Genomic DNA, 15,006 nt, shown 5'->3' with positions numbered 1-15,006 from the left:
GGTGGACGTGTCCTGAGTCCACCAGAGGTCAGCTTTCTTGCATGAGATCAGCTCCATTGGCATGAACATCCGTGCCCGCACGCTGGGGAGGCAGCCACTGGCAGTAAAGTGACCAGGTATGGCCAGGTGGCTTTTCCAGCAGCGAAGGCAAAAGCCATCGGTGAAGGGGTTAAGGCATGAAAGTGGCCGATGCTCTCTGATAATGGCAGGACATGTTAAAAACTAAGTGCGGGGGTGGTACCTAGGTGGCTGAGTCGGTTAAGCGTCTGACTCTTAGTTTCGGCTCAGGTCATGATCTTGTAGTTTGTGAGTTGGAGCCCCACATTGGGCTCTGTGCAGGCAGTGTGGAGCCTGCTTGGGATTCTCTGTCTCTCTCTCTCTCTCTGCTCCTCCCCTGCTTGCATACTTTCTCTCTCTCGCGCGCGCGCAAAATAAATAAATAAACTTTTAAAAAAATGTTTCAGGGTGCCTGGGTGGCGCAGTCAGTTAAGCGTCCGACTTCAGCCAGGTCACGATCTCGCGGTCCGTGAGTTCGAGCCCCGCGTCAGGCTCTGGGCTAATGGCTCAGGGCCTGGAGCCTGTTTCCGGTTCTGTGTCTCCCTCTCTCTCTGCCCCTCCCCCATTCGTGCTCTGTCTCTCTCTGTCCCAAAAATAAATAAAACGTTGAAAAAAAAATTTAAAAAAAAAAAGTTTCAAAGAAACCAGAAACCTGGATTAATAATAAAAAAACAGGGGTGCCTGGGTGGCTTGGTCGGTTAAGCGTCCGACTTCGGCTCAGGTCATGATCTCACAGTCCGTGAGTTCGAGCCCTGCGTTGGGCTTTGTGCTGACAGCTCAGAGCCTGGAGCCTGTTTCAGATTCTGTGTCTCCCTCTCTCTCTCTGCCCCTCCCTGTTCATGCTCTGTCTCTCTCTGTCTCAAAAATAAATAAATGTTAAAAAAAAATTTTTTTTTAATAAATAATAAAAAAACAAAAACAAGGTTCACCTGGGTGGCACAGTTGTTTAAACGTCCAACTTCGGCTCAGGTCATGATCTCATGGTTCCTGAGCTCAAGCGCTGCATCGGGATTTGTGCTGACAGCTCAGAGCCTAGAGCCTGCTTCAGATTCTGTGTCTCCCTCTCTCTCTGCCCCTTCCCGGCTCATGCTCTCTCTCTCTCAAAACTAAACCTTAAAAAAAAAAAAAAAAAACTAAGTGGAGACTCCCAGAAACAATTGGGATAATTTGTAAAGATGGGAGATTATATGTTTGTATGACATGGGAATATTGTATGTATGTCATCTGATTGTTTTTCTTGGCTTATTCTTCTTGATTGGAGCACTGTACCCATGTTGAGCCTCTACCTTTAAAGAGAAATGGCACGATGATTATCTCATAAAGGTACTATTATCTCACGTTCTCTTGATCCACCAGAGTGGATATGTGTGACAAAGCAGGTGTCTCCTTCTCCACTGGTTTTCCTCAGTGTCTCAAACAGGAAGCTTTCCAGACTGTCATCTTTCCATCCATCTTCCACCAGGAAACGTATGGTTCACGAATTACGATAACCGGGGGAAGATTTATTTACAGCAGAACTAATAATGAAGATGCGGGCAGGCATCAGAATCCTCAACACAGAGCTGCTGGCCATTTCTGTCAAACAACCAGCGGTGACTAATGAGATGAGCCTGGTTCTCGGTGTGGTTCACGTAGATTACTGCTGCACCTTCCGTAAGGACCAAGAAGGCGGTAGACTGCTTATCGGGCTAGCTAATGGAAGGCCTAGACCAATGTCTGGTACGTAACGGATGGACAGTCAGATTGACTCACTGATGCATGACAGATGGATGGATAGATGATGCATGGATGGACAGATAAGATGAAGCTAAAGGTGACCAGATCGCCTTAGTCACGTCAACGTGGTGGAACCGTGGACTTGTTTTCATTTCCACATTCCTTATCTTTTGATATCATATTGTCTCAGGATTTGTTTTGATTGACTCTTCCCGTAGAGAAGGCCATGTTGAAATGAGCATAGTCTCTGGTTGACTCCATTAACGGTCTTAATTTCTCTTGTAAACAACTCAGATACCCTTTCAAAAGTGAAATCTTCCTGATTGCTAACATTGGGTTTATGCCTGAACATGCCAATTAATACCGAAAGCATTCGCTGTGGAGGCTCTTGGGTCTTTGTTTGTTTTTGAAGATTTTTATTTTTTTCAGTAACCTCTGCACCCACTGTGGGGCTCAGACTCACAACCCCGAGATCAAGAGTCTCATGCTCTACTGACTGACCCAGCTAGGCGTCCCTAGGCTCTCAGTTTTTGTAACTCTTTCTTATCAAACGGGTTTGATGTGTAGCAAAAGCCCTTGTCTTTTCCAACCTGAATTCAACTCCACACAACCAACATTATTTCAGTGTTTTCTCTGGTTTGTAACTCACGATACCTGAGCTTAGCCGTGGGGCCTCTCACACTGGGGCCACAGCCTCCAGGGGGGTAAAGCCAAAAACATTTTTTCTTTCTTTTTTTTCTTTTTTTCTGAGAGTTTATTTAGAGAGAGAGCAAGAGAGAGAGAAACCGAGCAGCAGGGGAGTGGGGGGCTGAGAGGGGGGCAGTAGAACTCCAAGCAGTTTCCACACCGTCAGCACAGAGCCCGGTGCGGGACTCAGACTCACAAACCGTGAGATCATGACCTGAGTCGAAATCAAGAGTTGGACGCTTAACCGACTGAGCTACCCAGGTGCCCGCCCGTCTTTCTTGAGAGCGACCTGTGTATCTGCTTGAGGTCAGAGACGTTTCTCAAGTTACCAAAAACAAAATGTCATGGTTTATGGTTGCTTTTAAAAGGGACGTTTGCCTCCCATTCTCACCCGGGCCTCTCGGCCCCCCCTGGGTGGCCAGCAGGCTGGCTTGTGGTTATGGCCACTTGTCAGACAGCGAAACTCGGTGCAGAGGTACTGCGACACGACGTGCCCTTCTGGTTAACGTTGGAGGCAGGCCAGGAGGCAGGCTCTGGACCCCAGTCCATTTTCTCCTCTCTGGGCTCTTTCCCGTGCTGTAGGCAGGCTACTTGTGAATAGCCTGAGGGGAGTGAGGAAGAAGAAGAAAATTGAAAATCATTGACTGAAATTCAAAGGAGTTGGGTGCACGGTGCAGTGATCGAAAGAAGGGATAGCAGGGCAGGGCGTAGTTCTAAGGCATAAAAGCAGAAATGCTGTTCACTTTGCCCAGAGGAACCTCTTCAGTGGTAGGGACACCTCAACGTACGACTCACAACTCCCGGGACGGATTATTATTCATTAATTGAATCACCCAAGATCTGTGGAGCCCCTCCCGTGTGCCAGGGGCTGCACTAAGTCTAGAAACACAGAGATAAATAAGACATCATCTGTGCCTGCGAAGGATTCCCCGTGTACTTGAAAAGGTGGTCGCGTCAGTGGGTGGATAGGGGTGAGGCCAGGATCCGGACGGGGGGAGCCCAGCAGGGGGAGCCGTTAGATCTGCTGGGAGACTCCGAGGAGGCCACGAAAGGCTGAGGCGTGGAGAGAAGTCCGGCTCCTCCGAGGTCCCCCCGCCTGTTAGGTGACAGACCCACGCTCGTCACTGGCACGCACGGTGGTGTTTCTGAAGCCACCCCCAGGAGAGGCCACTTCTGGGGCTCTCCCCACGTGTGAAACCTGCTGAGGCGCAGGAGCTAGGAGTGTGGACAGAGAAGTGAGAGCCCTTGAAAACCCAGCAGAGAAAGAGCTTCGAGGAGTAGCCGTTCACTAGAGGTGCCGCGTGGTAGAGAAAGGTCCGGTCAAATGAGGGCTCCGTAAAGGCCACTGGATCTGGGACATCCATCCTCAGTGACCTGGACAAGAGCTCTTTCCTGATTCGGGAGAGCAGGGTTTCTGAACCTTGTCGCCGTCGTCGCTCGGCCCGGCTGGTTTTGCGTTGTGAGGGGTAGGCGTGTGCACGGTAGGACCCCGAGCTAGATGCCAACATGGGCCTCCCCGGTCGTGACAACCCGAGTGCCCGCAGATGTGGCCGGAAGTACCCTGGAGGCAAAACCATCCGGGTGGAGAACCAGGGCGATAGAATGGTGTGGACTGATGGTGATGACTTAGTGTCCCCTCACGCTTGGACCACTCTTTGGAAAGGTCTGGAAGCCCAGAGCGGGCTGGAGATGGAGACTCCCTGGGGGAGGAGCAGGGTGCCAGGAGGGTAATCTGTGTTGTTTCTAATGGAAAACACACGTGCTGGGCCTTGGGAAAGAACTAGAAGAGAGGGAAAGGCTACAGACAAGAGACAGTCATGGGGCAGCGTTCACTTATTGATTTCCCAAGTGTAGAGTATATCTAGTCACCAGACTCGGTGTCAGCATTGTGCATGCCATGGCGAGCCAAGGAAGGGCTCCTCATTCAAAAATTACTAAAAATTTCAGGGGCACCTGGGTGGCTCAGTCGGTTACACATCCGACTCTTGATTTTGGTTCAGGTCATGATCTCACGGTTTGTGGGATCGAGCCCGGCGTCGGGATCTGAGCTGACAGTGCAGAGCCTGCTTGGAATTCTTTCTCTCCCTCTCTCTCTGCCCCTCCCCTGCTCACACTGTCTCTCAAAATAAGTATTTTTTTTTTTTAATTGCTGAAAATTTCAAAATGGCAGAAGGGCATTAGAGCCCAAGTGTGGGGCCCTATGCAGCAGCCCCGGGTGGTGAGGATGCAGGGCGGCCCAGCCTCACAGAGGTCAAGCCCTGGGGCCAAGCACCAGCACGAGGGAGATCCAGGACTGTTGTCACACCCTGTCGAGGCTCCTTCACCGAAAGGTTAGTAGTAACCAGAGTAAGTGAAGTGTAAGATTGAAGCTGTGATCTTGGGGATTAGCATCAGTTAGCCAAAGACAAATGCTTAGCTATAAGGAAGGGCATGCATATCAAGAGGAAACCAGGAAAACACAGTTCTGTTCGAAGGATGGGGTCGCGGGGTTCTTGGCAAGCGGCCAGATCAGGAAGACTCTCATAGGACACACTGGTGTTTTGACTCCCCACTGCAGGCACTGGACGGGCATGTGTAGTTCTCAAGCAGGGAGTGGGGTGACCGTGTTTCCCCTGGGAAAGAGGACCCGAGTTGGATGGGCCATAGCAACCAGGAGAGGTGCTGGTGGCCCACTTCCTTGAGGTGGCTGTGGTGGGCTGGGATGGGGGACCATTTGGACCTGGTGGTGGACTGGCTGTTGAGGGTGAAGCTGAGCGAAGACAATTCCTAGTTTCCTGTCTGGGGCAGTTCACCGGGATGGGGTTGAGGGGGAGGGGACGCAAAACCATGAGGACAGAAGGGAAAGATGGATTAATTCGTTTCGGACCTCCTGAGTTTGACCACCTATAGGAGTATAAATTAGAAAGGCCATCTGGAACTCAAAACTCCTACTGGAGGTATAGATGCCAGAGTCATCAGCATGTAGATGCCAAGTGAAGTCTTGAGTGTTGATGGGATCATCCAATGAGCGTGTGCGGCTAAGTAAGTACTAAATGAGCACCTATTATGTTGGCCGTGGTCTCCTAAGAACTGGGGGTGTAGCGGTGACCAAGGCCAGACAGATGCCCAGCCCACAGGGAACGGACGTGTTCTCTGGAAAGATTCCAAAGAAGGGGCCATGCTTCAGTGCTTCTCCCCCTTCCCTGGCCCCGTCATGCCTGTCTGTCTCCACTCGCTCCATTTCGCATCCGGGGCACCAGTTGGGAAACCCAAGTCCTTCCCAATCATTTTCTCTTCCCCTCTGTTCGGAAGGGCAGTTCCCTCCCCCTGGGCCTGAGATGCCAAAGACCAAAGTTTCTGCTTTTCTTTTTCCCCCCCGAAATTCAGATAGAGCATCAGAGATGCCAAGTTTAAAAAAACAAGGCCCTCGGGGCACCTGGGTGGCTCGGTCAGATCAACTTCAGCTCAGGTCACCAGGTCACGATCTCGCAGTCCGTGAGTTCAAGCCCCGCATTGGGCTCTGTGCTGATGGCTCAGAGCTTGGAGCCTGCTTCAGATTTTGTCTCCCTCTCTCTCTGCCCCTCCCCCACTCGTGTGTGTGTCTCTCTCTCTCTCTCTCTCTCTCTCTCTCTCTCTCTCTCTCTCTCCCTCTCTCCCCCCCCGCCCTCTCTCTCTCTCTCTGTCAAAAATAAACATTAAAAATTAAAAAAAAAAAAAAGATCAGAGCCATCCAAACAATAAGAAGTTGCAAATGGTAATGAGAGCCTTGACCTTGCCGTTCTGATGCCAGCAGCTGGCTCACTGGCTCCATGCGGCAGAACAAATCCCTGTCCCTATCAAGAGCCAGAGCAGCCAAACCTACCGGGGTTTCGTCACTTCTCTGGGGAGACAGCCTCCCCTGCTCTGCATACATTTAAAGCGTCTGGACACTTCGTTCTCTAGTGTCTCCTTATTCCGAGGCAAATCCCACGTTGCCATGAGCTTCAGGCTTGTTTGTTTTTCACAGTCTTTTCACGCAGAAAGAAGAGCCTTCGTTAATTTGGTTGTTTCTTGTGGTCACCAGCATAGAGTCTTTCACACTAATAATACACAAAATCCATTCTTAAATAGAAGGCTTAGATAGGGGGCTGGCATGTGGCCATTGATGGCGTGTGGCATTTAAACAGGAACTCCGTGACTTTTCGGTTTGCGGCCAATGCAGATCATTTCGCTGTGGCCCGTGGTAAAGAAGAAATCATCTGAGGAGTGCAAACAATTTTGCAGGTCAGAGCTGTCTTGTAAACCAGGGCCACACATGTAACAGCAAAGCGATTTAAACAGGTCACTTGCGCGCACATTTTAAACTTCTACTTTTGGATAGTTCACTTTATATAAAAGTTTAACTCCTAAGAATGTTTCTCTTACCGTCTAGCATATAAATGGCCGTGTCTGAATACCTAGTCAGGAACAACTTTTTAAAGTTAATGTGAGTTTATTTTTTTTTTAACATGACATTTATTGTCAAATTGGTTTCCATACAGCACCCCGTGCTCATCCCAAGAGTTAATGGGAGTTTAAATCAAATTAAATTGTACCATCGAATCAGGGGTAAGATACAGCGCATTCAGAAAGCACCTCCGTCGTTTTCTTTCTTTTTTTGTTTTGAGAGACAGCAAATGGGTGAGTGGAGGAGGGACAGAGAGAGAGAGAGAGAGGGAGAGGGAGAAAGAGAGAATCCCAAGCAGCCTCTGCGCTGGATGGAGCCTGACGCGGGGCTCGATCTCACGAACTGTGAGCTGAAACCAAGAGTCGGAGGCTTAACTGACTGAGCCACTCAGGCGCCCCACACCTCTGTCCTTATTCTGGAGTCGTCAGCAGCTTGGGATTACTCATAAAACTGAACGCTTCATTCATACAGTAATTGTGCTCTGCCGTCTGGCTTTCTAGTAACCACTCTTTCTGCACAAGGTAGATCTCGAAAGGAGCCAAGCAGGTGGCTGCCTTACATGGACCATGCCAGGCTGCCCTGGGTCCTTCCCTAAGATGCTGGTCGCGAGAATTCTGAAGCTGGAGCTTTATCGTCCCTTTGGTTTATGAACTTGGCTCTGTGCAAAGACAGATCTGTCAAGGAAAGAGAATACTCTCTGCTGATGTAAGTCATCTTTGTCGTAGACCAACGTACTTGTGTTGCACAGTACGTGAGAGCCGTCCGTTGGGAACTCTTCCTGAATTCTGATACCAAACTCACCCTCCTACATACAACACACTCCGTCCTGCTCCATCACGGTAAAGAGCCATCCCTCCCCCATGTGAGAAGTAAGGCCTTCCTTCTCTGTCCCCGGACCCCAACCCCTCCTGCCTCCTCGGGGCTCCTACACTACCAGCTGAACCCTCTCCCTCCCTCCATAGGCAGCTTCTCACCAGCACCACCTCATCTGGAGTCTTTCCAGGAAACGGCGTGAGCCTCACCGGCGCCCCCTGCACCCTCTTGTCCAGCCAGGCTTGGGGAAGAGTCACCCATACTCGTCTGTTTTCTCACCCCCCCCCCCCGTTCTCAACCTGCTGCAGCCTGGCCTCCGTCCCCTGCACTCCCTAAAAGAGCGCCAGGCAAGCTTGCTAACGGCCTGCACCCTGTGCTTTTCCAGCCTCACCAGCCTTTCCAGCGTCACCTCCCTCTGTTGGCCAGGCGCGTCCTCCCCCCTCGCTCCCGGGATGGGACATCCTCGGTCTTCTCCCGCCCTCACGCACTGCCCTTCTCTGACCCCTGGCGGGTTCGTCTGGCTCGGTCTGCACCGTAAATGGTGGGATTCTGTGAGGTTCCGGCCTACAGCCTCTCGCCTTCTCAGGCCATGCCCCGTCACGCTCCTGGCTTCGAATATTCTCCGTAGTGCAGACCAGCCACGGGTCTCTGTCGGTGGCCCAGACCTCTCCTCCCCTACTTGGCCTTGCCACTTGGGTGGTACAGAAGCATTCTGACTCAGCAGATCCAAACTCAAACTCGTGGCTCCCTTCCACCCTTCCTGTCCTCCTCCACAAAGCCCCGCCTCCCTTCCAGTGTTCCCGTCTCAGCGAACGGCGTTACCATCCACCCAGTTGTGTTACGTCATGAAACCTAAGATAGACGGACAGACGGATCTCCCCCCCACACACACCTGCTTCTCCCCACCCTATTCCATCTAGGCTCCGTCTCCGTGGATTGTCAACTTGGCTTCCTAAGCGCGAGCGCCTCAGCCGCCACAGCCCAGCCTGGGTGACCGTCCTCCCCCAGCAGGTGGCCAGTAGCCTCCCAGAGCCTCTTTCCCAACTGCCTCTTGCCCGCCCCCCCCCCCCCATCCCCAGCCCCTTCTCCATAGGACAGCCAAGGAGATGTGTTGTAAAGCTGAAATGTGACCCACTTTATCTAAAACGTAAACCCTTCGCGGCTTCCTGTTGGCTCCTTGAGAAAAGATCAGAACCCTGAACACAGCTTCCCTGGGCCACATGGCCTCGCCCGCCTTCCTTCTTCCCCTTGCTCTCCACCCCGGCAAACTGGCTTCCTCTGTTCTTCAGATTGGGGCGCGATGTCACTTCCCCCCGGGACCCCTCTCCCAGCCCAATCGGGTCAGATGCCAGAGGCACTGCCCCGGTGCCTCCTGTAGGAAGCTCTCACTACAGTCACATTCCATACTTACTCCCGTGACTATTTGATTAATGACTGCTTCCCCCAGAGGCAAGGCCTTGATCTGTCTTTACTCATCCAGTGCCTAACACAGAACCTAGCACAGAACTGGCCCTCAATAAATAATGAATAAATGAATTTACGTTTGGATGGGGCTGAGTATATGGCAGCTGCTTCTAAGAACCACTCCTGCACATAATAGGCATTAAATCAGCCTTAGCCTCTTAAATTGCTATTTACTCTTTGCAGGGAAAAGAACGGAGTGGAGTCCGATACCTTGTCCACGGCAAGTCGGTTCAGAGCCGAGCCACAGCTAGAACCCAGATCCTCGACCTCCTGAGCTGTTCTGTGCCTTATCCTCACAAAGCCACAGGATCATTTTCCTCCCCAATCTCATTTTTTTTATAGCTTATTTATTTTTGAGAGAGAGAGAGTGTGTGCAGGGGAGGGGCCGAGAGCAAGGGGAAGAGAATCCCGAGCAGGCTGTGCGCAGTATCAGCCTGGAACCCATTGTGGGGCGGCTCGATCCCATGAACCGTGAGATCACGACCTGAGCCACAGTCAAGAGTCGGACGCTCAACGGACTGAGCCACGCAGGCCTCCACCCCCGCCCCCCAGTCTCATTTTCAAAGCCAAGATAGCTAATTATATAGCACATGTCCTTCGGGAGGGCTTAGCTGCATTTTATGGCTAGGATTAGCCTCGATGTTCTCAGACCCTCTCCAGGAAATGAAACATAAATACAGGGCCTCATTTGAGAGCATGTATCTTTGACTAAAGGCTGCCTCGTTAACAGAATTTGCTCTGGTTGCAGTTCACTCATTGTTTCGTCCCCTCCAAATGTGACCCATAGGAAACACAAAAACGAAAAAGCCGGCACAGAACCAGGCGACGGGTCTGGCAACAGAAATCGATGGGCTTCTCAGCATAAGCCAAGGGTGGAACGTTCTGCAGGCGCTTCTGGGCATGAGCTTCTAAAACATTGGCCTGACTCCTGGGATGCAACCTCCACCTTGAATCTGGGGCTTGTTCGAAACATACTGACCCCAAAGCCCTAGCTTCATTCAGAGCCTGGGTTCCACCAAGTGGTCCTGTAAAGATGGCTGCACACCCCTTACCGATGAGGCAAGGATTCTGAGGGAGGAGAAAAGGAAAGGTAAGGCAGGGCTTGCAAGAAGCTCATGCCGAGTGGGGTCTGCATTCCAGACCGATGACATAGTTTCCTCAGGAGGTCTCTGAATGCTATTTTAGGAAAGGCTTCGAGACTACGGAGTCCAAATTTAGAGCCTCCGATATTGCAGATTTCCATATATACAGCTGGTCCTTATCAGTGGGAATAAATAGCGCCTTAATGGGGCGTTTCGAAAAGAAAATGACTAATGAACGGGAAGACGTTCTTATAAACTTAAAAATGCTTTGGAATACAATTTCCAGCAGTTTCCAGGGTGCTGTAGATTTTACAGACAGCTGACCAGAAATCCTTTCTCTGGTATCAAAGCCCATTCCCTACCTATAGCATATACGGTGATGACATTGGGGTTTCACAGGATCCATTGCTTGGCCCAGGGCAATGAAGAGAATTACAAGTGACCTCAAGCATTGCACTTGAGATCTTTGCACTCGCTAACTCCACGGACTTTATATTTTCACGCTGGGTCTCTCTGGAGATCCCGTGGCATAAACACCTTGCCAACTAGAGACACTTGGTCGCCGATATTTGGAGAAGCAGCAGGAGAGCGCCCCTTTCCACCCCTTAGGTCCCAGTGCAGGACTCCGAGGAGCCTCGGACTCCTTCTGCAATTTTCTCATCTCACACACACCTCATCCCATGGGTGAAGCAGGAGGCTGCACTTTGCCGGGTGGTTGGTTAACCAACTTCCAAAAGCTTCAAAGCAAAAACGCACAAACATCTCTGTGGATGGTGAGGCCCGCTGTTTGTGTGACTCATTCCTGGAATCTTTTCCGCCCGTACCAGCTTGTAGTTCTCCCGTGTGGCACCCTTCCCACTTTCTGGCGCCTTCTGTCACCTCGTGGGGCCACCAGGGTCTGTCCCCGCCCTCCACTGCCGCATCATGGCAGAGTTCATGCCCTTGCTGTGATGGTTCCCTTGTTATGGCTCAGTTCCGTGCCGGCGACACAGGAGAGTCGTTTCTGTTCCTGCTCGCTTGTCATTCCACGTCTAAGGCGGCCCTGGTGGTGACGGGTGGGGACAAGAAGACCGTCTATTGTTCTTTGCAGACAAGACATGCTCTCTTGCGTCACCCCGGGGCCATGACCCTCTTTATGGTCTAACTGGATCTGCACAAACATGGCAAGAAGCAAGCTGTAGCCTGGGGGGGTTGGGGAAGAAAGGCAGAGGCCACAGGAGAGAAAGGGACCTCTGTGAAGAGAAGAGTCCACTTGCCCAGAGGCCCCAGAGGAGCAGGGCGGGGCAGGGGCCGATGACGGGAGGAAGGAGGAGGGTCAGCCTGGCATGACGTGACGCACGGTGCCTTTCCTGGGGTTGAAATTGAGGAACTGAGGATGAGGTAGTAGTAAGAGCCGGTCTTTCAGAGCACAGGATGGAACGGGACCTCCGGCCACTCACTCTGTCTCATGCATCTACGAGGGCTGAAGAGATTAATGACCCAAGGAGGATATGATATGGTCCAAAAACTTTTCCTGGATTTTTTCCGTAGGCGGCTGAGCCAGAGGCCGACCGCGGAGGAATTGGAGCAGAGGAACATTCTAAAACGTAAGTGACTGAGCCCGTGGCGGTCGCTGATGTCTTGCGGTGGCATCGGTTATTCGTTCACCCGTGGGCCGCCAGCTTTGTCCCTCGTGCCCGCGTGGGAATGACTGCGAACCGCTCTGCCGGTTGATGCTTGACCCTCCTCGCGTGTTACAACAGCCAAGGCAGCGTCCCCACAGAGAAGGCAGATTCGGGTTCACTAGGCCCATCCAAAGCTCACGGGCTGCAAGGGCCACCTTCCCTTTCGTGGGCTGTAAAGTCAGAGAAGCTGCGAGATGAGGGCAAGCAAAGCCACTCAATGATTCCGAGCAGGGTTAGGGTCACCTTCCAACCCAAATGGGCTGAGAACCCACAAATTTCTATACTGACGGCTAAAAGGAGGCAGACAGCCGCTGGAAGGCGGGGGCTCAAAACCATGACCTTCCGTTGCAGCTGGCTCCCCACCCACCCCCCACCCCCCCCCGCCCCGCTTTGAACATGAAATGCAAAGTCTAGGAAAGCATTTCTCAAGGAGAACGCTTCCTGTCCCCTCTCGGGATTTCTACACCTGGCCCACGGCCTGCCTGCCGAATGCTCTCACCCAAAAGAAACTCGCCTGTCACCCTGGCTGTGGCCAGAGACCATGAACGAGCCCCTTGTTCGGTTCAGGGCACAGGGATACTTGAGTAGAGCGAGGAAATCCACTTGGCGTCCCACCAGCGTAAAACGAAAACACACAAACATCTCAGGGACGCCAGCATGCCTGCATTTGGCGGGAGATCTTAAACAGTTAAAAAACAAACCCCCTCTGCCCACATCTGCCCCATCTTTGTTACTCCTGCCACCAGCACCTTTCTAAGATGGGCAGCAAATACTATTTTTAGTTTCACTCATGACCCTTTCTCCCCACGCACACATCCGCTTCTAATTTCTAGAAAGGAGAAATAACGTGCTATTGCACAGTTTCCTGGGAATGTCATGGCATGTGCACGCGTGTGTATGCATGCACATGCACACACACACACACACACACACACACACACGCCAGCCACGTGAAGCCTGTTTGAACAGCTGGATATTTCCACTTAGACCAAACTCAAATGTGCTTGATCTTTTCTACCCACCACCCCCCATCCCCCCTGCCCCACTGTGGCCTTGGGACTCGCTGGGTTTTGAAGGGTTTGCTGCCGGGAGCTGTTGAGTTGCTGTAGGGGCAGGCGTGTGGCCCGCAGCCCCTGCAGAGGACCTGTCCCTGCCGTATCTGCCTCTGTGGACATCCTGCCTGCCCTGATCCCAGCCTTGCTGCCTCCCCAGCTCTCAGCAGGTGTTTTCAAGGTTGGCTTTCCTCATTGCTGCCCACACCTCACATACCCCCTAGGTCTCTAGGAATTCGTGTATATGTGGTTTTCTAACCAAGAATGCCCTTCACGGTTTTGAAGCTAAATATGCCATAAAATGAAAGAGAACTTTTTCAGATGATTTCCAGGGTTGGGGGGGGGGGGGCGTTTGGCCTGTGTGCTGTCTCTCCCTTTTCTGTCCCAATCGGACACCTGATCCATTGTAACCTTTCCGTTGTTGGAGACAAAGAAAAGCAGGTGTCCATTTATTCCTAAAGTGGGAAGGCGGGTAAGGGTGTGTCCTTCCCCCTCTGTTGCTTCACCCACACACATACAGACACATAACACAGATCTGTGTTTTTTGGAGGAACCAATCTCAGTGCCATTTACTTGCTGTTCAGTGGCCTCCAAGCTGCCCCCAAACAAAGAAGCTACCGCTTGGGGCGCCTGAGTGGCTCAGTCGGTTAAGCATCCGACTTCGGCTCAGGTCATGATCTCCCGGTTCGTGAGTTCGAGCCCTGCGTCGGGCTCTGTGCTGACAGCTCGGAGCCTGCAGCCTGCTTCGGATTCTGTGTCTCCCTCTCTCTCCGCCCCTCCCCTGCTCATGCTCTGTCTCTCTCTGTCTCAAAAATAAATAAAACATTAAAAAAAATTTTTTTAATTAAAAAAAAAATAAGCTACCACTCTCTGGGGGATTATTCAGGTCTCAGAAAATAATTCTCTCAGCAAGGGCAGGGGGTTTAGAAAGAGGAGGTCTAAAATCCCCAGCTCACCTCTGGCTTCCGGAAGGCACCAGCTCCTACTTGCTTGCCCAGATCCCTGGGAGACTTCAGGCAGGTCCTCACATTGACTTTTTGTTGCCATCTAGAAAGACCTTCAGATCTTAGAGACCGTTACTTTTGTCTGGTAAGCCTGAGGGGCTTAGATCCAGGGACCAGAGCAGAAAACATTGTTCGCATGGTCCCCTTTTGTTCTAGCCGCCCCTCTCCTCCTCATCCTGTTCAAACAGCCAAATGAAAGAACTGCCTGACCGCATTCAAACAGGTTGATCATTTCAGTTTTCAAAACTTCTCAGAAATGAACTTCTCCTTCGTGTGAACTTTTATTTTTTTCCTCTGTATTCTGGAACTTGGTTTTCCTAAACATGTTTTCCTTCCTTCCTTCCTTTCTTTCTTTTCTTTTCTTTTCTTTTCTTTTCTTTCTCTTTCTTTCATTCTTTCTTTCTTTCTTTCTTAAGTCTGTTCTGATGGTTACTCAAGAGATGTTTTCATGGTGTAAGAAAACACCCTCAAACAAATTCTTCTAAACCTTGCTTTCTGGGCTCTGAGTCATTTGAGGAACGCGATCTCTGAGGGTGCTGTTGAGACACAGGTCGCGGCTCTGCAGTAGAGCTTGGAGGGCCCGCAGCTACCTTCCAGCCCCACCCTGCCCGCCCCCTGGAGGCAGCACCTGCTTTGTCCCGCAGCCAATGAGACACTGTGCACATTTGAGCACATAATGAGCACACTCTGATGGTGGCAGCAGGTGATGACATCACGGGCCTTTCTTAGCCTCTCTGTCCAGTGGCCTAATGGGGTTGTCTTGGTACCCTCAGCCTGAGAATTCATGGCCCTCGGTTTGTAAATGGCTTTGAACTAGAGGTATAGATTCCATAGGTGGTGGCTCGTGGCCCTGCCCCTCAGGGGGACCTAAGAAACACACCCAGGAGAGGAAGGCTCCCTGCTCTGTCGCAGAATGCCGCCCTCTGTGGCTCGTAGGGGGCTTGTAGGATGAGGAGAGGGTCCGGATTGGAGTTTGAGGCCAGTAAACAGTAATGAGGAGGAGGGGCTGGCCCCAAGCAAAGCATGACGGGGAGGAGGCTGCTTATTCTAGTGAGGAAAAAA

General features: G+C 51.5%; 1 protein-coding gene and 1 long non-coding RNA gene across 11 annotated transcripts in view; one reads left to right on the top strand and one right to left on the bottom strand.

The window, feature by feature from the left end:
- PHACTR1 (phosphatase and actin regulator 1) overlaps positions 1–15,006 on the top strand; it is a 570,997-nt gene that overhangs the window by 542,337 nt on the left and 13,654 nt on the right. For all 10 annotated transcript variants that reach the window (XM_086706265.1, XM_086706260.1, XM_086706269.1 and 7 more), the window contains one exon: positions 11,755–11,810. In XM_086706265.1, the coding sequence (XP_086562391.1) occupies positions 11,755–11,810 (56 nt within the window). The remainder of the gene's footprint in view (positions 1–11,754; positions 11,811–15,006) is intronic.
- LOC147580758 (uncharacterized) lies at positions 6,169–14,303 on the bottom strand. Its single transcript, XR_015251061.1, has 2 exons — positions 13,897–14,303; positions 6,169–6,518 (listed from the first exon to the last, which is right to left on the bottom strand). It is a non-coding gene; the product is annotated as an uncharacterized LOC147580758 (long non-coding RNA).

The sequence above is a fragment of the Puma concolor genome, chromosome B2 (genome assembly GCF_028749965.1).
Source record: "Puma concolor isolate L17-30 chromosome B2, mPumCon1.1.hap2, whole genome shotgun sequence".
In the NCBI taxonomy this organism is placed as follows: Eukaryota; Metazoa; Chordata; class Mammalia; order Carnivora; family Felidae; genus Puma; species Puma concolor.
Note: the sequence above shows the minus strand (reverse complement) of the source record. Positions and strands in the feature narration are given on the sequence as shown.